At 36.0% G+C, this 21458-nt stretch overlaps 1 protein-coding gene and 2 pseudogenes across 2 annotated transcripts; all 3 read right to left on the reverse strand.

The window, feature by feature from the left end:
- Positions 1-1043: 1043 nt before the first annotated feature.
- On the reverse strand, positions 1044-5874 carry LOC145548503 (uncharacterized; annotated as a pseudogene). Its single transcript, XR_014084512.1, has 2 exons — positions 5563-5874; positions 1044-3895 (listed from the first exon to the last, which is right to left on the reverse strand). The product of XR_014084512.1 is annotated as an uncharacterized LOC145548503 (transcript).
- Positions 5875-8747: 2873 nt separating this feature from the next.
- LOC145548505 (uncharacterized) lies at positions 8748-12599 on the reverse strand. The gene is made up of 2 exons (XM_081598989.1): positions 12084-12599; positions 8748-10389 (listed from the first exon to the last, which is right to left on the reverse strand). Exons 1-2 carry the CDS (start codon positions 12253-12255, stop codon positions 8855-8857), a joined length of 1707 nt encoding a protein of 568 aa, XP_081455115.1. The 5' UTR covers positions 12256-12599; the 3' UTR covers positions 8748-8854.
- Positions 12600-14475: 1876 nt separating this feature from the next.
- Positions 14476-20362, reverse strand: LOC145548509 (uncharacterized; annotated as a pseudogene).
- Positions 20363-21458: the final 1096 nt, after the last annotated feature.

Consider the following 21458-nt stretch of genomic DNA (forward strand, 5'->3'; position numbering starts at 1 on the left):
ATTACACATAAACTTATGTTTTAAAAAGCTTCATTTGCTATGTTTTATATATAATGTTTATATTAAACTTTTAATGTTTAATAAAAAGCCTTTATATCAGATATGATAATTTCGTGCTGCCACCTACTGACAACAACCTGCTACTACACCTACATTGTTCCAGCTAAAACTGCTGTTGTAGAAATCAGTGACTCAGCTATTTTTCTACAATCTGTGCTGAATTCATTCCAATGGATTTCAAACATTCATATGCTGGAGTATGTTTAAACAGTCACATTCAATAACATGGAATATGAAGTTTATTTCAGTGGCTCAGTCAGTTCAGTGAGTGAAAATGAGTTTTAAGCACATCATTTAAATTTCCCAGCTTTAAAATTGATATATTTGTTGTCTCTTTTTACATAGAGACATTGCATATAAGTATGACAATAACCATAAAAATTATGGTGCTGCACCTTTAGCTGCTCCATCTTCCATGGATCTGCACAAGTGACTCTTTGGCTCACCGATTTAATCAAAAGATGATATATTGCTCTGGTTTATGTTGTTTAATTCTTTTTCAAGTATCGCCATGGAAAAACACCGACTACCCTGACCTCTGTGGTAAATCTGGTCTAGAACCAGCCTCCAAACCTAACTCCTTATTTATATAAATGTTTTGGTAATACTCTGTAAAATACCAGAATGTTCACATAACTTTTATACTTTTGGCTGTCTGAGGACACATTTTGAATATTAAATCAGGTGTTATGATCAGTTACTCAGTACTTCAGTAGTTTACCAAATACTTCAAAAGAAAATACACAGGAAGAACATTGTTCCAGCAGGGAATATTAAATAAATAGAATAATAATCCCTGAGCTTTACTATCTGTTAAGTGTTTATTGAAAAATGAATATTTTCCTCGGTTAAATTAAAATTCATTGCAATTCATCAAAATTCATGCTAAGTTAAGGAGGAAGAGATGAGCTCTGCTGCCTTATATATAAACGTTTTCCTGATTAATATTTTCTACTAAACAGAAAAAAGAAAAAGACCATCAGTATCATCAGTATAATTTATTACCTAAAAATTATATTAAAAGTTTAAATAATTTTTCTATCTAAAATTCAATCCATATCATCAATACATTTTTTAAGAAAAACCATTAAAACCATGTCAAATAAATGCATCCATTTCCCCAAATCATTGAAATAAAATAAATAAGTACAAAGCATAAACACACAAAGATTCCAAAATTTTAGAAGTCTAAATCTGAAAGCAGTCAAACCCTGCAATTACTCCACTTCCAAACAGCAGGTTACTAAGAATCTTACTTGAGGTTCACATTGTGCCATCAAACCTGTGTGAGTTCTCATGTGAACTGTTACATTTCTTTTGAGTGAAACCTTTTCTACAGAACCTACAACAGAAAGGCTTCTAACCCGTGTAAATCTTCTTGTAGTGAAGTAAACTGGATCTACAAAAAATTTTTCCTTGCTTTTCACCAAGGGTGCACCGATTGCAGTTTTTGTTTGGGGGCGCTCTAATAGTCAAACCGCTCAACGGAGAGCAGAAGAGAGCAGTGGATGAGGTCAATAAAATTGGGGGATCAGACCAGCTTCACATGCAAGAATCAGCTGATCTCCCAAAATTAAGGAAATCAACAAAGATTAATCGGCTGGCTGATAAATCAGTGTGCCGCTACTTCTCACATGTGTGAATTCTGATGTGAGAAGTTAAATAGTATTTTTGAGCAAAACCTTTTCCACAGATCCCACATGACAGAAGGACTTCTCACTTGTGAGTCCTCATGTGAAAATGCAAAAGGTGTTTTCTAGCAAAACATTTTCCACAGCTCCCACATGAAAAAGGTTTCTAGCCTGTGTGAATTCTCATGTGAACAGATAAACTTTTTTTAAGAATGAAACATTTTCCACAGGTTCCACATAAGAACGGCTTCTTACCTGTGTGAGTCATCATGTGAACAGTTAAGCTATATTTAGAAGTTCAACTTTTTCTACAGATCAGACATGAGAAAGGTTTCTTGCCAGAATGAGTTCTCATGTGACGATTTAAACTGTGTTTATAAGTTAAACTTTTTCCACAGGTCCCACATGAGAAAGGTTTCTCACCTGTGTGAGTTCTCATGTGAATATTTAAATATGGTTTATAAGAGAAACTTTTCCACATGTCCCACATGAGTAAGGTTTCTCACCTGTGTGAATTTTCATGTGAACATTTAAATTGCATTTAGAAGAGAAACTTTTTCCACAGGTTCCACATAAGAACGGCTTCTCACCTGTGTGAGTTCTCATGTGAGCAGTTAAGCTATATTTAGAAGTTAAACTTTTTCTACAGATCAGACATGAGAAAGGTTTCTTGCCAGAATGAGTTCTCATGTGACGTTTTAAACTGTATTTATAAGTTAAACTTTTTCCACAGATCTCACATGAGTAAGGCTTCTGACCAGTGTGAATTGTCATGTGATGATTTAAACTTCTTTGATCAGACAAGCTTTTTCCACAGGTCCCACATGAGTAAGGCTTCTCACCAGTGTGAATTCTCATGTGAACATTTAAACTTTTTTTAAAAGAGAAACCTTTTCCACAGGTTCCACATGAGAAAGGCTTCTCACCTGTGTGAGTCATCATGTGAACAGTTAAGCTAGATTTAGAAGTTAAACTTTTTCCACAGATCTCACATGAGAAAGGTTTCTCACCTGTGTGAGTCATCAAGTGAACAGTTAAGCTAGATTTAGAAGTTAAACTTTTTCTACAGATCAGACATGAGAAAGGTTTCTTGCCAGAGTGAGTTCTCATGTGACATTTTAAACTGTGTTTATGAGAGAAACCTTTTCCACAGGTTCCACATGAGAAAGGCTTCTCACCTGTGTGAACTCTGATGTGACTAACCAAGTTACGATTCCTCCGGAAACATTTTCCACAGGTCTCACAAGAGAAAGGCTTCTCACCAGTGTGAATTTTCATGTGATCATGTAATTGAAATTTAGATACAAAACTGTTTCCACAGGTTGTGCAAATGTAAGGCCTCTCACCCGAGTGAATTCTCATGTGTCTGTTTAAAATGCTGATTTGATGGAAACTTTTTCCACAAGCTGCACATGTGTACGGTTTCTCCCCTGTATGAATTCTCATGTGATCATTGAGATGATTTTTGTGAGTGTAATCTTTTCCACAGGTGGAACATGTGAAAAGTTTCTTAGTCGTGTGAGTTGTCATGTGTGTCATAAAGGAATTATTTCGAGAAAATGTTTTGTCACAAATTTTACAAGAATATAGTTTTTGTTTTGGGTGACCTTTCTTGTGTTTTTTTTGTTTTGAAGTCTCAGTTTTGCCTTTCTGTTTGTTCACCAACATGTCATCAGTCTCCCGTTTCAGCACAAGCTGCTCTTCATCCTGACTGATGCAGAGTTGCTTCTCTTCCTCTTTGAACTGTTGATGTTCTGGTTCCTCTTGCTCCTGTTTCATCTGCAGAGGTTCTGGTTCCTCTTGCTCCCGTTTCATCTGCAGAAGTTCTGGTTCCTCTTGCTCCTGTTTCATCTGCAGAAGTTCTGGTTCCTCTTGCTCCTGTTTCATCTGCAGAGGTTCTGGTTCCTCTTGCTCCCGTTTCATCTGCAGAAGTTCTGGTTCCTCTTGCTCCTGTTTCATCTGCAGAGGTTCTGGTTCCTCTTGCTCCTGTTTCATCTGCAGAGGTTCTGGTTCCTCTTGCTCCTGTTTCATCTGCAGAGGTTCTGGTTCCTCTTGCTCCCGTTTCATCTGCAGAGGTTCTGGTTCCTCTTGCTCCCGTTTCATCTGCAGAAGTTCTGGTTCCTCCTGATGTAAAGTGGAGTTTTCCTGGTTGCTGGGCTCGTTCAGAACCTCCTCCTCTTTACTCAAGCAGCTTGTTGGGAGATCTGGACAAAAAGACAAAACAAAAGCTTCAAAATGTGAGTCAATGAACCCTTCACAATAATTAAAAACTAAAATAAAAATAGTCTTCAGCGAACATGTGCACGTCCATAAATATATAAAATTATTGCCATATTTAGTCTTTTGGAGCAATTTTTATTTACCTTATTGGATTTTAAATGCAAAGTATTGTAAAATCCAACATTTTTATCTTTTAGACAAACATCTTTCTCTTAAAGATTTTTAAGACAATCTTTTAAGAATAATTTGAATGGCAGGTATAACAGCAGGTAAATAATGGTGAAGCCAAAAACAACTCTGTCTCAACCGTTTGCTGAAAGAACATGAAAGACGGCAAGAAATATTTCAGCAGAGAGCATCCATCGTCTTTATTCATCAGTTTGAACCTCTGAGTTCATGAAGGTGTTACTGTGTTCTGGTTCCTCTTGCCATCTGTTAACATCTGTTAGAAGTTATTTATCGACTGTGCAAAACTTTTCTTAACCAAAATAAAAGATAACACCTATAGCGTGCTACGAGCTTCTGCTCTATTCACAAATTGTTGATAATGTGATTCAATGAATTTGATTTATTGTTTTAGAGTCACAGGAAAATTTCCACCTTAATAGATTAAATAATTTTCTTATTTTTTCCTATACAACTCTATCAACAAAAAGTCTCATAATATTAAACATGGCATCATAAAAACAAAATATTAATTTTTGCTAGTATCTGTTTAACAACACTGGTTATTTCTCTGTTCTTAACTGATTTGTTTATTGACTTTTGTTGAATTAAATTTCTCTTACATTGCAAATTATAGTTTTATTATAGTTGATCAAATTTCTCATGTCTCATTTCCTTTGTTCCTCCTGTTATTGATGGAGTTATATAGATATTATTTATAAAGTATGAAAGTATTGTCATTTAATTAGCTGCACATGATTAAGAAAATGAAATATAGTTTGATAAGATAAAATATAAATTATCTTTTACTGGCAAAAATGCCAGTAATTAATCTTACGGGAATGTTTTACTATTAATTTCGTAATGCCGAAATTAATAGTAAATAATAAAGACGTCGTGGTATTATGATTTAGTAATTATATTAGTTGTGTTACCACCCCACGCCACTAGAGGCAAGCAGGCCCGAAATGATGCGAATAAGGAACAGATTTAGAAGTACACTGAAAACTACAGAATTTGTTAAAAACTGAGTTGCGCTTCAGTAAATGAGAGAGAAGTTCAAATACTTTCTGAAAGTGAAACTCCTTCCCAAATATATTAGATTTAAAAAGAAAAAAAACGGAAGGCTGCGCATAGCACCCATCAACCTCGTTAGCTGCCCTGACTAATGCATAAAGACAATACAAAGTAGAAATCTAAGTATTTTGGAACCACAGACATTAAAAGACCAACATTTTTGTAATATCTAATAAACACTTTGATCAGACATGACCTACTTCAAGACTTTATAATGGCAAAGAGAACAGGCAATAGCAACACGGACCAACGAAATGAACGACAACATAGAAATATATAACAGACATATGCAACATCTACCAATGACACATAACAACAACATAGAGCAACCTCATATCCATGAGGCGTCTATTCTTTTATTATGTCTATGGGCTCATCGGTATCAGTAAAACCTGAAGGTGTTTCGTACCTATTCGGTGTAAGACGATCTTCGGTATCCGGGTGAAATCCAGCGGTCTGCGCTGATCCTCCATCTCTTCTTCGATCTTGACGTTGATTTCTTTCAACTCTGTGAATGTTTCTTCAGCAGGAGTTTCCTGCTCGTTGATAAACTCTCTCTCAGACATTTTTATTAAAAACATTCACATATTTAGCTAAACTTCAAACCCGTTTTCACACAACCGTCTAACAAGAGAAAAGCTAAGAGTATCCCGTGTTCTTTGTTTTTATATTTTGTGTGTTTCACTTCAGTGGTTTTACTGAAGAAACAGGAAATTATTTTTAGTTCCGCTTTGAATTTTCTGCTGCGAGTCTCCTCTTTTATTGATGGGTTTATTGTTAGTGGAAATTTAGAAAATAGTTTCATTAGTTATATGTGTAACCTGTGACTGTTTTTGTATGGTGGTAAAACATAATGCTTGCAAACTGCTTGATAACTCAAGACCAAGTACAAGTAGGGAGGGAGTGTTTAGTTAGAACCACAGGTGTCAAACTCCAGTCCTCAAGGGCCGCTGTCCTCCAGTTTTTAGATGTGCCAGAGGTACAAAACGCTGGAATGAAATGGCTTAATTACCTCCTCCTAGTGTAGTTCGGTTCTCCAGAGCCTTAATGACCTGATTATTCTATTCAGGTGTGGTGCAGCAGAGGCACATCTAAAAGTTGCAGGACACCGACCCTTGAGGACTGGAGTTTGACACCCAGTCTGGGAAAAAAAGGAAAAGAAAAAGCACTGAGAATATTGTTAGGTTGTTCTTGCAATATTGAATAAAGTGCTGATTGAGTGAAAATTACGTATGTCTCCTTGGTAGCTAAGAGTGATAGCTCATTAGAGTAAACTCCTTCTTATTCATTTATTTTTTCCCATTATTATTAATTTATTTTACTACCTGAGTTCATATGAGAGAAGCACAGTATTAAATAATTACACATAAACTAATGTTTTAAAAAGCTTCATTTGCTATGTTTTTATATATAATGTTTATATTAAACTTTTAATGTTTAATAAAAAGCCTTTATATCAGATATGATAATTTCGTGCTGCCACCTACTGACAACAACCTGCTACTACACCTACATTGTTTCAGCTAAAACTGCTGTTGTAGAAATCAGTGACTCAGCTATTTTTCTACAATCTGTGCTGAATTCATTCCAATGGATTTCAAACATTCATATGCTGGAGTATGTTTAAACAGTCACATTCAATAACATGGAATATGAAGTTTATTTCAGTGGCTCAGTCAGTTCAGTGAGTGAAAATGAGTTTTAAGCACATCATTTAAATTTCCCAGCTTTAAAATTGATATATTTGTTGTCTCTTTTTACATAGAGACATTGCATATAAGTATGACAATAACCATAAAAATTATGGTGCTGCACCTTTAGCTGCTGTTCCATCTTCCATGGATCTGCAACCTCTGGAGACACAAGTGACTCTTTGGCTCACTGATTTAATCAAATGATGAAATATTGCTCTGGTTTATGTTTAATTCTTTTTCAAGTATCGCCATGGAAAAACACCGACTACCCTGACCCCTGTGGTAAATCTGGTCTAGAACCAGCCTCCAAACCTAACTCCTTATTTATATCAATGTTTTGGTAATACTCTGTAAAATACCAGAATGTTCACATAACTTTTATACGTTTGGCTGTCTGAGGACACATTTTGAATATCAAAACAGGTGTTATGATCAGTTACTCAGTACTTCAGTAGTTTACCAAATACGTCAAAAGAAAATACACAGGAAGAACATTGTTCCAGCAGGGAATATTAAATAAATAGAATAATAATCCCTGAGCTTTACTATCTGTTAAGTGTTTATTGAAAAATGAATATTTTCCTCGGTTAAATTAAAATTCATTGCAATTCATCAAAATTCATGCTAAGTTAAGGAGGAAGAGATGAGCTCTGCTGCCTTATATATAAACGTTTTCCTGATTAATATTTTCTACTAAACAGAAAAAAGAAAAAGACCATCAGTATCATCAGTATAATTTATTACCTAAAAATTATATTAAAAGTTTAAATAATTTTTCTATCTAAAATTCAATCCATATCATCAATACATTTTTTAAGAAAAACCATTAAAACCATGTCAAATAAATGCATCCATTTCCCCAAATCATTGAAATAAAATAAATAAGTACAAAGCATAAACACACAATAAAGATTCCAAAATTTTAGAAGTCTAAATCTGAAAGCAGTCAAACCCTGCAATTACTCCACTTCCAAACAGCAGGTTACTAAGAATCTTACTTGAGGTTCACATTGTGCAGTCAAACCTGTGTGAGTTCTCATGTGAACTGTTACATTTCTTTTGAGTGAAACCTTTTCTACAGAACCTACAACAGAAAGGCTTCTAACCCGTGTAAATCTTCTTGTAGTGAAGTAAACTGGATCTACAAAAAATTTTTCCTTGCTTTTCACCAAGGGTGCACCGATTGCAGTTTTTGTTTGGGGGCGCTCTAATAGTCAAACCGCTCAACGGAGAGCAGAAGAGAGCAGTGGATGAGGTCAATAAAATTGGGGGATCAGACCAGCTTCACATGCAAGAATCAGCTGATCTCCCAAAATTAAGGAAATCCACATAGATTAATCGGCTGGCTGATAAATCAGTGCGCCGCTACTTCTCACATGTGTGAATTCTGATGTGAGAAGTTAAATAGTATTTTTGAGCAAATCCTTTTCCACAGATCCCACATGACAGAAGGACTTCTCACTTGTGAGTCCTCATGTGAAAATGCAAAAGGTGTTTTCTAGCAAAACATTTTCCACAGCTCCCACATGAAAAAGGTTTCTAGCCTGTGTGAATTCTCATGTGAACAGATAAACTTTTTTTAAGAATGAAACATTTTCCACAGGTTCCACATAAGAACGGCTTCTTACCTGTGTGAGTCATCATGTGAACAGTTAAGCTATATTTAGAAGTTCAACTTTTTCTACAGATCAGACATGAGAAAGGTTTCTTGCCAGAATGAGTTCTCATGTGACGATTTAAACTGTGTTTATAAGTTAAACTTTTTCCACAGGTCCCACATGAGAAAGGTTTCTCACCTGTGTGAGTTCTCATGTGAATATTTAAATATGGTTTATAAGAGAAACTTTTTCCACATGTCCCACATGAGTAAGGTTTCTCACCTGTGTGAATTTTCATGTGAACATTTAAATTGCATTTAGAAGAGAAACTTTTTCCACAGGTTCCACATAAGAACGGCTTCTCACCTGTGTGAGTTCTCATGTGAGCAGTTAAGCTATATTTAGAAGTTCAACTTTTTCTACAGATCAGACATGAGAAAGGTTTCTTGCCAGAATGAGTTCTCATGTGACGTTTTAAACTGTGTTTATAAGTTAAACTTTTTCCACAAATCTCACATGAGTAAGGCTTCTGACCAGTGTGAATTGTCATGTGATGATTTAAACTTCTTTGATCAGACAAGCTTTTTCCACAGGTCCCACATGAGTAAGGCTTCTCACCAGTGTGAATTCTCATGTGAACATTTAAACTTTTTTTAAAAGAGAAACCTTTTCCACAGGTTCCACATGAGAAAGGCTTCTCACCTGTGTGAGTCATCATGTGAACAGTTAAGCTAGATTTAGAAGTTAAACTTTTTCCACAGATCTCACATGAGAAAGGTTTCTCACCTGTGTGAGTCATCAAGTGAACAGTTAAGCTAGATTTAGAAGTTAAACTTTTTCTACAGATCAGACATGAGAAAGGTTTCTTGCCAGAGTGAGTTCTCATGTGACATTTTAAACTGTGTTTATGAGAGAAACCTTTTCCACAGGTTCCACATGAGAAAGGCTTCTCACCTGTGTGAACTCTGATGTGACTAACCAAGTTACGATTCCTCCGGAAACATTTTCCACAGGTCTCACAAGAGAAAGGCTTCTCACCAGTGTGAATTTTCATGTGATCATGTAATTGAAATTTAGATACAAAACTGTTTCCACAGGTTGTGCAAATGTAAGGCCTCTCACCCGAGTGAATTCTCATGTGTCCGTTTAAAATGCTGATTCGATGGAAACTCTTTCCACAAGCTGCACATGTGTACGGTTTCTCCCCTGTATGAATTCTCATGTGATCATTGAGATGATTTTTGTGAGTGTAATCTTTTCCACAGGTGGAACATGTGAAAAGTTTCTTAGTCGTGTGAGTTGTCATGTGTGTCATAAAGGAATTATTTCGAGAAAATGTTTTGTCACAAATTTTACAAGAATATAGTTTTTGTTTTGGGTGACCTTTCTTGTGTTTTTTTTGTTTTGAAGTCTCAGTTTTGCCTTTCTGTTTGGTCACCAACATGTCATCAGTCTCCCGTTTCAGCACAAGCTGCTCTTCATCCTGACTGATGCAGAGTTGCTTCTCTTCCTCTTTGAACTGTTGATGTTCTGGCTCCTCTTGCTCCTGTTTCATCTGCAGAGGTTCTGGTTCCTCTTGCTCCCGTTTCATCTGCAGAAGTTCTGGTTCCTCTTGCTCCTGTTTCATCTGCAGAAGTTCTGGTTCCTCTTGCTCCTGTTTCATCTGCAGAGATTCTGGTTCCTCTTGCTCCCGTTTCATCTGCAGAAGTTCTGGTTCCTCTTCCTCCTGTTTCATCTGCAGAGGTTCTGGTTCCTCTTGCTCCTGTTTCATCTGCAGAGGTTCTGGTTCCTCTTGCTCCCGTTTCATCTGCAGAGGTTCTGGTTCCTCTTGCTCCTGTTTCATCTGCAGAGGTTCTGGTTCCTCCTGATGTAAAGTGGAGTTTTCCTGGTTGCTGGGCTCGTTCAGAACCTCCTCCTCTTTACTCAAGCAGCTTGTTGGGAGATCTGGACAAAAAGACAAAACAAAAGCTTCAAAATGTGAGTCAATGAACCCTTCACAATAATTAAAAACTAAAATAAAAATAGTCTTCAGCGAACATGTGCACGTCCATAAATATATAAAATTATTGCCATATTTAGTCTTTTGGAGCAATTTTTATTTACCTTATTGGATTTTAAATGCACATGTATTGTAAAATCCAACATTTTTATCTTTTAGACAAACATCTTTGTCTTAAAGATTTTTAAGACAATCTTTTAAGAATAATTTGAATGGCAGGTATAACAGCAGGTAAATAATGGTCAAACCAAAAACAACTCTGTCTCAACCGTTTGCTGAAAGAACATGAAAGACGGCAAGAAATATTTCAGCAGAGAGCATCCATCGTCTTTATTCATCAGTTTGAACCTCTGAGTTCATGAAGGTGTTACTGTGTTCTGGTTCCTCTTGCCATCTGTTAACATCTGTTAGAAGTTATTTATCGACTGTGCAAAACTTTTCTTAACCAAAATAAAAGATTACACCTATAGCGTGCTACGAGTTTTTGCTCTATTCACAAATTGTTGATAATGTGATTCAATGAATTTGATTTATTGTTTTAGAGTCACAGGAAAATTTCCACCTTAATAGATTAAATAATTTTCTTCTTATTTTGTCCTATACAACTCTATCAACAAAAAGTCTCTCATAATATTAAACATGGCATCATAAAAACAAAAATATGAATTTTTGCTAGTATTTGTTTAACAACCCTGGTTATTTCTCTGTTCTTAACTCATTTGTTCATTGACTTTTGTTGAATTAAATTTCTCTTACATTGCAAATTATAGTTGATCATATTTCTCATGTCTCATTTCTTCGTTCCTCCTGTTATTGATGGAGTTATATAGATATTATTTATAAAGTATGAAAGTATTGTTTGTCATTTAATTAGCTGTACATGCTTAAGAAAATGAAATATAGTTTGATAAGATAAAATATAAATTATCTTTTACTGGCAAAAATGCCAGTAATTTATCTTACTGGAATGTTTTACTATTAATTTCGTAATGCCGAAATTAATAGTAAATAATAAAGACGTCGTGGTATTATGATTTAGTAATTATATTAGTTGTGTTACCACCCCACGCCACTAGAGGCAGTAGCAGGCCCGAAATGATGCGAATAAGGAACAGATTTAGAAGTACACTGAAAACTACAGAATTTATTAAAAACTGAGTTGCGCTTCAGTAAATGAGAGAGAAGTTCAAATACTTTCTGAAAGTGAAACTCCTTCCCAAATATATTAGATTTAAAAAGAAAAAAAACGGAAGGCTGCGCATAGCACCCATCAACCTCGTTAGCTGCCCTGACTAATGCATAAAGACACTACGAAGTAGAAATCTAAGTATTTTGGAACCACTGACATTAAAAGACCAACATTTTTGTAATATCTAATAAACACTTTGATCAGACATGACCTACTTCAAGACTTTATAATGGCAAAGAGAACAGGCAATAGCAACACGGACCAACGACATGAACGACAACATAGAAATATATAACAGACATATGCAACATCTACATGCAACATAGAGCAACGACATCTACCAATGACACATAACAACAACATAGAGCAACCTCATATCCATGAGGCGTCTATTCTTTTATTATCTCTATGGGCTCATCGGTATCAGTAAAACCTGAAGGTGTTTCGTACCTATTCGGTGTAAGACGGTCTTCGGTATCCGGGTGAAATCCAGCGGTCTGCGCTGATCCTCCATCTCTTCTTCGATCTTGACGTTGATTTCTTTCAACTCTGTGAATGTTTCTTCAGCAGGAGTTTCCTGCTCGTTGATAAACTCTCTCTCAGACATTTTTATTAAAAACATTCACATATTTAGCTAAACTTCAAACCCGTTTTCACACAACCGTCTAACAAAAGAAAAGCTAAGAGTATCCCGTGTTCTTTGTTTTTATCTTTTGTGTGTTTCACTTCAGTGGCTTTACTGAAGAAACAGGAAATAATTTTTAGTTCCGCTTTGAATTTTCTGCTGCGAGTCTCCTCTTTTATTGATGGGTTTATTGTTAGTGGAAATTTAGAAAATAGTTTCATTAGTTATATGTGTAACCTGTGACTCTTTTTGTATGGTGGTAAAACATAATGCTTGCAAACTGCTTGATAACTCAAGACCAAGTACAAGTAGGGAGGGAGTGTTTAGTTAGAACCACAGGTGTCAAACTCCAGTCCTCAAGGGCCGCTGTCCTCCAGTTTTTAGATGTGCCAGAGGTACAAAAACGCTGGAATGAAATGGCTTAATTACCTCCTCCTAGTGTAGTTCGGTTCTCCAGAGCCTTAATGACCTGATTATTCTATTCAGGTGTGGTGCAGCAGAGGCACATCTAAAAGTTGCAGGACACCGACCCTTGAGGACTGGAGTTTGACACCCAGTCTGGGAAAAAAAAGGAAAAGAAAAAGCACTGAGAATATTGTTAGGTTGTTCTTGCAATATTGAATAAAGTGCTGATAGAATGAAAATCACTTATGTCTCCTTGGTAGCTAAGAGTGATAGCTCATTAGAGTAAACTTCTTCTTATTCATTTATTTTTTCCCATTATTATTAATTTATTTTACTACCTCAGTTCATATGAGAGAAGCACAGTATTAAATAATTACACATAAACTAATGTTTTAAAAAGCTTCATTTGCTATGTTTTTATATATAATGTTTATATTAAACTTTTAATGTTTAATAAAAAAGCTTTTTATCAGATATAATTGTGTGGTGCCCCCTACTGACAACAACCTGCTACTTCACCTACATTGTTTCAGCTAAAACTGCTGTTGTAGAAATCAGTGACTCAGCTATTTTTCTACAATCTGTGCTGAATTCATTCCAATGGATTTCAAACATTCATATGCTGGAGTATGTTTAAACAGTAACATTCATCCATTCCATCCATCTATCCATTTTCTTGCACCCTTTTTCCCTCAGTGGGGTCGGGAGGGGTGCTGGTGCCCATCTCCAGCCAACGTTTCAGGCGAGAGGCGGGGTACACCCTGGACAGGTCGCCAGTCTGTCGCAGGGCAACACAGAGACACACAGGACACACAACAATGCACACACACACTCACACCTAGGGGCGATTTGGAGAGGCCAATTAGCCTGACAGTCATGTTTTTGGACTGTGGGAGGAAACCGGAGAACCCGGAGAAAACCAACGCATACACAGGGAGAACATGCAAACTCCATGCAGAAAGACCCCAGGCCGGGAATCGAACCCAGAACCTTTTTGCTGCAAGGCAACAGCTCTACCAACTGCGCCACTGTGCAGCCCAGTCACATTCAAGAACATGGAATATGAAGTTTATTTCAGTGGCTCAGTCAGTTCAGTGAGTGAAAATTAGTTTTAAGCACATCATTTAAATTTCCCAGCTTTAAAATTGATATATTTGTTGTCTCTTTTTACATAGAGACATTGCATATAAGTATGACAATAACCATAAAAATTATGGTGCTGCACCTTTAGCTGCTCCATCTTCCATGGATCTGCACAAGTGACTCTTTGGCTCACTGATTTAACAAATGATGAAATATTGCTCTGGTTTATGTTGTTTAATTCTATTTCAAGTATCGCCATGGAAAAACACCGACTACCCTGACCCCTGTGGTAAATCTGGTCTAGAACCAGCCTCCAAACCTAACTCCTTATTTATATCAATGTTTTGGTAATACTCTGTAAAATACCAGAATGTTCACATAACTTTTATACTTTTGGCTGTCTGAGGACACATTTTGAATATTAAATCAGGTGTTATGATCAGTTACTCAGTACTTCAGTAGTTTACCAAATGCGTCAAAAGAAAATACACAGGAAGAACATTGTTCCAGCAGGGAATATTAAATAAATAGAATAATAATCCCTGAGCTTTACTATCTGTTAAGTGTTTATTAAAAAATGAATATTTTCCTCGGTTAAATTAAAATTCATTGCAATTCATCAAAATTCATGCTAAGTTAAGGAGGAAGAGATGAGCTCTGCTGCTGTATATATAAACGTTTTCCTGATTAATATTTTCTACTAAACAGAAAAAAGAAAAAGACCATCAGTATCATCAGTATAATTTATTACCTAAAAATTATATTAAAAGTTTAAATAATTTTTCTATCTAAAATTCAATCCATATCATCAATACATTTTTTAAGAAAAACCATTAAAACCATGTCAAATAAATTCATAATTTTCCCCAAATCATTGAAATAAAAATAAATAAGTACAAAGCATAAACACACAATAAAGATTCCAAAATTTTAGAAGTCTAAATCTGAAAGCAGTCAAACCCTGCAATTACTCCACTTCCAAACAGCAGGTTACTAAGAATCTTACTTGAGGTTCACATTGTGCCATCAAACCTGTTTGAGTTCTCATGTGAACTGTTACATTTCTTTTGAGTGAAACCTTTTCTACAGAACCTACAACAGAAAGGCTTCTAACCCGTGTGAATCTTCTTGTAGTGAAGTAAACTGGATCTACACAAAAAATTTCCTTGCCTTTCACCAAGGGTGCACCGATTGCAGTTTTTGTTTGGGGGCGCTCTAATAGTTAAACCGCTCAACGGAGAGCAGAAGAGAGCAGTGGATGAGGTCAATAAAATTGGGGGATCAGACCAGCTTCACATGCAAGAATCAGCTGATCTCCCAAAATTAAGGAAATCAACATAGATTAATCGGCTGGCTGATAAATCAGTGCGCCGCTACTTCTCACGTGTGAATTCTGATGTGAGAAGTTAAATAGTATTTTTGAGCAAAACCTTTTCCATAGATCCCACATGACAGAAGGACTTCTCACTTGTGAGTCCTCATGTGATGAAGTAAAACAGACCTAAAAGCAAAGCATTTTCCACAGGTCCCACATGAGAAAGAACTCTCACTTGTGAGTCTTCATGTGAAAATGCAAAAGGTGTTTTCTAGCAAAACATTTTCCACAGCTCCCACATGAAAAAGGTTTCTCACCTGTGTGAATTCTCATGTGAGCAGTTAAATTAATTTTAAGAATGAAACATTTTCCACAGGTTCCACATGAGAACGGCTTCTCACCTGTGTGAGTCACCATGTGAACAGTTAAGCTAGATTTAGAAGTGAAACTTTTTCCACAGATCTCACATGAGTAAGGTTTCTTGCCAGAATGAGTTCTCATGTGACGTTTTAAACTGTGTTTATAAGTTAAACTTTTTCCACAGGTCCCACAGGAGAAAGGTTTCTCACCTGTGTGAGTTCTCATGTGAATATTTAAATATGTTTTATAAGAGAAACTTTTTCCACATGTCCCACATGAGTAAGGTTTCTCACCTGTGTGAGTTCTCATGTGAGCAGTTAAGCTATATTTATGAGTTAAACTTTTTCCACAAATCTCACATGAGTAAGGCTTCTCACCAGTGTGAATTCTCAGGTGAACATTTAAACTTTTTTTACAAGAGAAACCTTTTCCACAGGTTCCACATGAGAAAGGCTTCTCACCTGTGTGAATTCTCATGTGAGCAGTTAAATTTATTTTAAGAATGAAACATTTTCCACAGGTTCCACATGAGAACGGCTTCTCACCTGTGTGAGTCATCATGTGAACAGTTAAGCTATATTTAGAAGTTAAACTTTTTCTACAGATCAGACATGAGTAAGGTTTCTTGCCAGAATGAGTTCTCATGTGACGTTTTAAACTGTGTTTATAAGTTAAACTTTTTCCACAGGTCCCACATGAGAAAGGTTTCTCACCTGTGTGAGTTCTCATGTGAATATTTAAATATGTTTTATAAGAGAAACTTTTTCCACATGTCCCACATGAGTAAGGTTTCTCACCTGTGTGAGTTCTCATGTGAGCAGTTAAGCTATATTTATGAGTTAAACTTTTTCCACAAATCTCACATGAGTAAGGCTTCTCACCAGTGTGAATTCTCAGGTGAACATTTAAACTTTTTTTACAAGAGAAACCTTTTCCACAGGTTCCACATGAGAAAGGCTTCTCACCTGTGTGAATTCTCATGTGAGCAGTTAAATTTATTTTAAGAATGAAACATTTTCCACAGGTTCCACATGAGAATGGCTTCTCACCTGTGTGAGTCATCATGTGAACAGTTAAGCTATATTTAGAAGTTAAACTTTTTCCACAGATCTCACATGAGAAAGGTTTCTCGCCTATGTGAATTCTCATGTGAACAGATAACCTTTTTTTAAGAATGAAACATTTTCCACAGGTTCCACATGAGAAAGGCTTCTCGCCTGTGTGAACTCTGATGTGACTAACCAAGTCATAATTCCTACGGAAACATTTTCCACAGGTCTCACAAGAGAAAGGCTTCTCCCCAGTGTGAATTTTCATGTGATCAAGTAAGTGAGATCTAGATACAAAGCTTTTTCCACAGGTTGTGCAAGTGTAAGGCCTCTTACCCGAGTGAATTCTCATGTGTCTGTTTAAAATGCCGATTCGATGGAAACTTTTTCCACAAGCTGCACATGTGTATGGTTTCTCCCCTGTATGAATTGTCATGTGATGATTTAAACTTCTTTCATCAGACAAGCTTTTTCCACAGGTCCCACATGAGTAAGGCTTCTCACCAGTGTGAATTCTCATGTGAACATTTAAACTTTTTTTACAAGAGAAACCTTTTCCACAGGTTACACATGAGAAAGGCTTCTCACCTGTGTGAACTCTGATGTGACGAACCAAGTTACGATTCCTCCGGAAACATTTTCCACAGGTTCCACATGAGAAAGGCTTCTCACCTGTGTGAACTCTGATGTGACTAACCAAGTTACGATTCCTCCCGAAACATTTTCCACAGGTCTCACAAGAGAAAGGCTTCTCACCAGTGTGAATTTTCATGTGATCATGTAATTGAAATTTAGTTACAAAACTGTTTCCACAGGTTGTGCAAGTGTAAGGCCTCTCACCCGAGTGAATTTTCATGTGTCTGTTTAAAATGCTGATTCGATGGAAACTTTTTCCACAAGCTGCACATGTGTACGGTTTCTCCCCTGTATGAATTCTCATGTGATCATTGAGATGATGTTTGTGAGTGTAATCTTTTCCACAGGTGGAACAAGTGAAAAGTTTCTTAGTCGTGTGAGTTGTCATGTGAGTCATAAAGGAATTATTTCGAGAAAATGTTTTGTCACAAATTTTACAAGAATATAGTTTTTGTTTTGGGTGACCTTTCTTGTGTTTTTTTTGTTTTGAAGTCTCAGTTTTGCCTTTCTGTTTGGTCACCAACATGTCATCAGTCTCCCGTTTCAGCACAAGCTGCTCTTCATCCTGACTGATGCAGAGTTGCTTCTCTTCCTCTTTGATCTGTTGATTTTCTGGTTCCTCTTGCTCCTGTTTCATCTGCAGAGGTTCTGGTTCCTCTTGCTCCCATTTCATCTGCAGAGGTTCTGGTTCCTCTTGCTCCCATTTCATCTGCAGAGGTTCTGGTTCCTCTTGCTCCCGTTTCATCTGCAGAAGTTCTGGTTCCTCTTGCTCCCGTTCCAACAGCGGAGGTTCTGGTTCCTCTTGCTCCTGTTTCATCTGCAGAGGTTCTGGTTCCTCCAGATGTAAAGTGGAGTTTTCCTGGTTGCTGGGCTCGTTCAGAACCTCCTCCTCTTTACTCAAGCAGCTTGTTGGGAGATCTGGACAAAATGACAAAACAAAAGCTTCAAAATGTGAGTCAATGAACCCTTCACAATAATTAAAAACTAAAATAAAATTAGTCTTCAGCAAACATGTGCACGTCCATAAATATATAAAAATATTGCCATATTTAGTCTTTTGGAGCAATTTTTATTTACCTTATTGGATTTTAAATGCACATGTATTGTAAAATCCAACATTTTTATCTTTTAGACAAACATCTTTCTCTTAAAGATTTTTAAGACAATCTTTTAAGAATAATTTGAATGGCAGGTATAACAGCAGGTAAATAATGGTGAAGCCAAAAACAACTCTGTCTCAACCGTTTGCTGAAAGAACATGAAAGACGGCAAGAAATATTTCAGCAGAGAGCATCCATCGTCTTTATTCATCAGTTTGAACCTCCGAGTTCATGAAGGTGTTACTGTGTTCTGGTTCCTCTTGCCATCTGTTAACATCTGTTAGAAGTTATTTATCGACTGTGCAAAACTTTTCTTAACCAAAATAATAGATAACACCTATAGCGTGCTACGAGTTTTTGCTCTATTCACAAATTGTTGATAATGTGATTCAATGAATTCGATTTATTGTTTTAGAGTCACAGGAAAATTTCCACCTTAATAGATTAAATAATTTTCTTCTTATTTTTTCCTATACAACTCTATCAACAAAAAGTCTTATAATATTAAACATGGCATCATAAAAACAAAAATATGAATTTTTGCTAGTATCTGTTTAACAGCCCTGGTTATTTCTCTGTTCTTAACTCATTTGTTCATTGACTTTTGTTGAATTAAATTTTTCTTACATTGCAAATTATAGTTTTATTATAGTTGATAATATTTCTCATGTCTCATTTCCTTTGTTCCTCCTGTTATTGATGGAGTAATATAGATATTATTTATAAAGTATGAAAGTATTGTTTGTCATTTAATTAGCTGTACATGATTAAGAAAATGAAATATAGTTTGTTAAGATAAAATATAAATTATCTTTTACTGGCAAAAATGCCAGTAATTTATCTTACTGGAATGTTTTACTATTAATTTCGTAATGCCGAAATTAATAGTAAATAATAAAGACGTCGTGGTATTATGATTTAGTAATTATATTAGTTGTGTTACCACCCCACGCCACTAGAGGCAGTAGCAAGCCCGAAATGATGCGAATAAGGAACAGATTTAGAAGTACACTGAAAACTACAGAATTTTTAAAAAACTGAGTTGCGCTTCAGTAAATGAGAGAGAAGTTCAAATACTTTCTGAAAGTGAAACTCCTTCCCAAATATATTAGATTTAAAAAGGAAAAAAAAAACTGAAGGCTGCGCATAGCACCCATCAACCTCGTTAGCTGCCCTGACTAATGCATAAAGACACTACCAAGTAGTACACTTTGATCAGACATGACCTACTTCAAGACTTTATAATGGCAAAGAGAACAGGCAATAGCAACACGGACCAACGAAATGAACGACAAACATAGAAATATATAACAGACATATGCAACATCTACCAATGACACATAACAACAACATAGAGAAACCTCATGTTGTTGAGGTTTCTATTCTTTTATTATGTCAATGGGCTCATCGGTATCAGTAAAACCTGAAGGTGTTTCGTACCTATTCGGTGTAAGACGATCTTCGGTATCCGGGTGAAATCCAGCGGTCTGCGCTGATCCTCCATCTCTTCTTCGATCTTGACGTTGATTTCTTTCAACTCTGTGAATGTTTCTTCAGCAGGAGTTTCCTGCTCGTTGATAAACTCTCTCTCAGACATTTTTATTTAAAACATTCACATATTTAGCTAAACTTCAAACCCGTTTTCACACAACCGTCAAACAAAAGAAAAGCTAAGAGTATCCCGTGTTCTTTGTTTTTATCTTTTGTGTGTTTCACTTCAGTGGCTTTACTGAAGAAACAGGAAATAATTTTTAGTTCCGCTTTGAATTTTCTGCTGCGAGTCTCCTCTTTTATTGATGGGTTTATTGTTAGTGGAAATTTAGAAAATAGTTTCATTAGTTATATGTGTAACCTGTGACTCTTTTTGTATGGTGGTAAAACATAATGCTTGCAAACTGCTTGATAACTCAAGACCAAGTACAAGTAGGGAGGGAGTGTTTAGTTAGAACCACAGGTGTCAAACTCCAGTCCTCAAGGGCCGCTGTCCTCCAGTTTTTAGATGTGCCAGAGGTACAAAACGCTGGAATGAAATGGCTTAATTACCTCCTCCTAGTGTAGTTCGGTTCTCCAGAGCCTTAATGACCTGATTATTCTATTCAGGTGTGGTGCAGCAGAGGCACATCTAAAAGTTGCAGGACACCGACCCTTGAGGACTGGAGTTTGACAACCCTGGAAGAGATCAGTGTGAAAAAAACAAAACAAAACAACAAAAAAATCCCTGATAATATTTTGTTGTACTTGCAATATTGAATAAAGTGCTGTTTGAATGAAAATCACTTATGTTTCATTGGTAGCAAAGAGTGGTAGCTCATTAGAGTAAACTCCTTATTCATTTAACTTTTTCCATTATTATTTATTTCACTATCTCAGTTCACCAAACTGAAACGCAGAATATTAAATAATTACACACAAACTAATGTTTTCAAGTTTTTTCAATTCATTATGAAGTTTAATGCTTTTTATTAAATGTTTTCATAAAATTTTTATTTACTAAAGGTTTTAATAAAATGTTTATATTAAACTTTTAATGTTTAATAAAAGCCTTTATATCAGAAATGATAATTTCGTGCTGCCACCTACTGACAACAACCTGCTACTACACCTATATTGTTTAAGCTAAAACTGCTGTTGTAGAAATCAGTGACTCAGCTATTTTTCTACAATCTGTGCTGAATTCATTCCAATGGATTTCAAACATTCATATGCTGGAGTATGTTTAAACAGTCACATTCAATAACATGGAATATGAAGTTTATTTCAGTGGCTCAGTCAGTTCAGTGAGTGAAAATGAGTTTTAAGCACATCATTTAAATTTCCCAGCTTTAAAATTGATATATTTATTGTCTCTTTTTACATAGAGACATTGCATATAAGTATGACAATAACCATAAAAATTATGTTGCTGCACCTTTAGCTGCTCTACCAGGGATCTGCAACCTCTGGAGACACAAGTGACTCTTTGACTCACTGATTTTATCAAATGATGAAATATTGCTCTGGTTTATGTTTAATTCTTTTTCAAGTATCGCCATGGAAAAACTCCGACTACCCTGACCCCTGTGGTAAATCTGGTCTAGAACCAGCCTCCAAACCTAACTCCTTATTTATATAAATATTTTTGGTAATACTCTGTAAAATACCAGAATGTTCACATAACTTTTATACGTTTGGCTGTCTGAGGACACATTTTGAATATGAAATCAGGTGTTATGGTCACTCAGTACTTCAGTAGTTTACCAAAAACTTCAAAAG

Source organism: Poecilia reticulata, chromosome 18 (genome assembly GCF_904066995.2).
Source record: "Poecilia reticulata chromosome 18, P_reticulata-male-v2, whole genome shotgun sequence".
Taxonomy (NCBI): Eukaryota; Metazoa; Chordata; class Actinopteri; order Cyprinodontiformes; family Poeciliidae; genus Poecilia; species Poecilia reticulata.

Excerpts from the sequence above, each read along its gene's own strand:
- LOC145548505 (XM_081598989.1), bottom strand. The coding sequence starts at position 12,255 with ATGTTTTTAATAAAAATGTCTGAGAGAGAGTTTATCAACGAGCAGGAA. Across the intron at positions 10,390-12,083 it reads GACCGTCTTACACCGAATAG|ATCTCCCAACAAGCTGCTTG; the intron begins GTACGAAACACC and ends CTTTTTGTCCAG.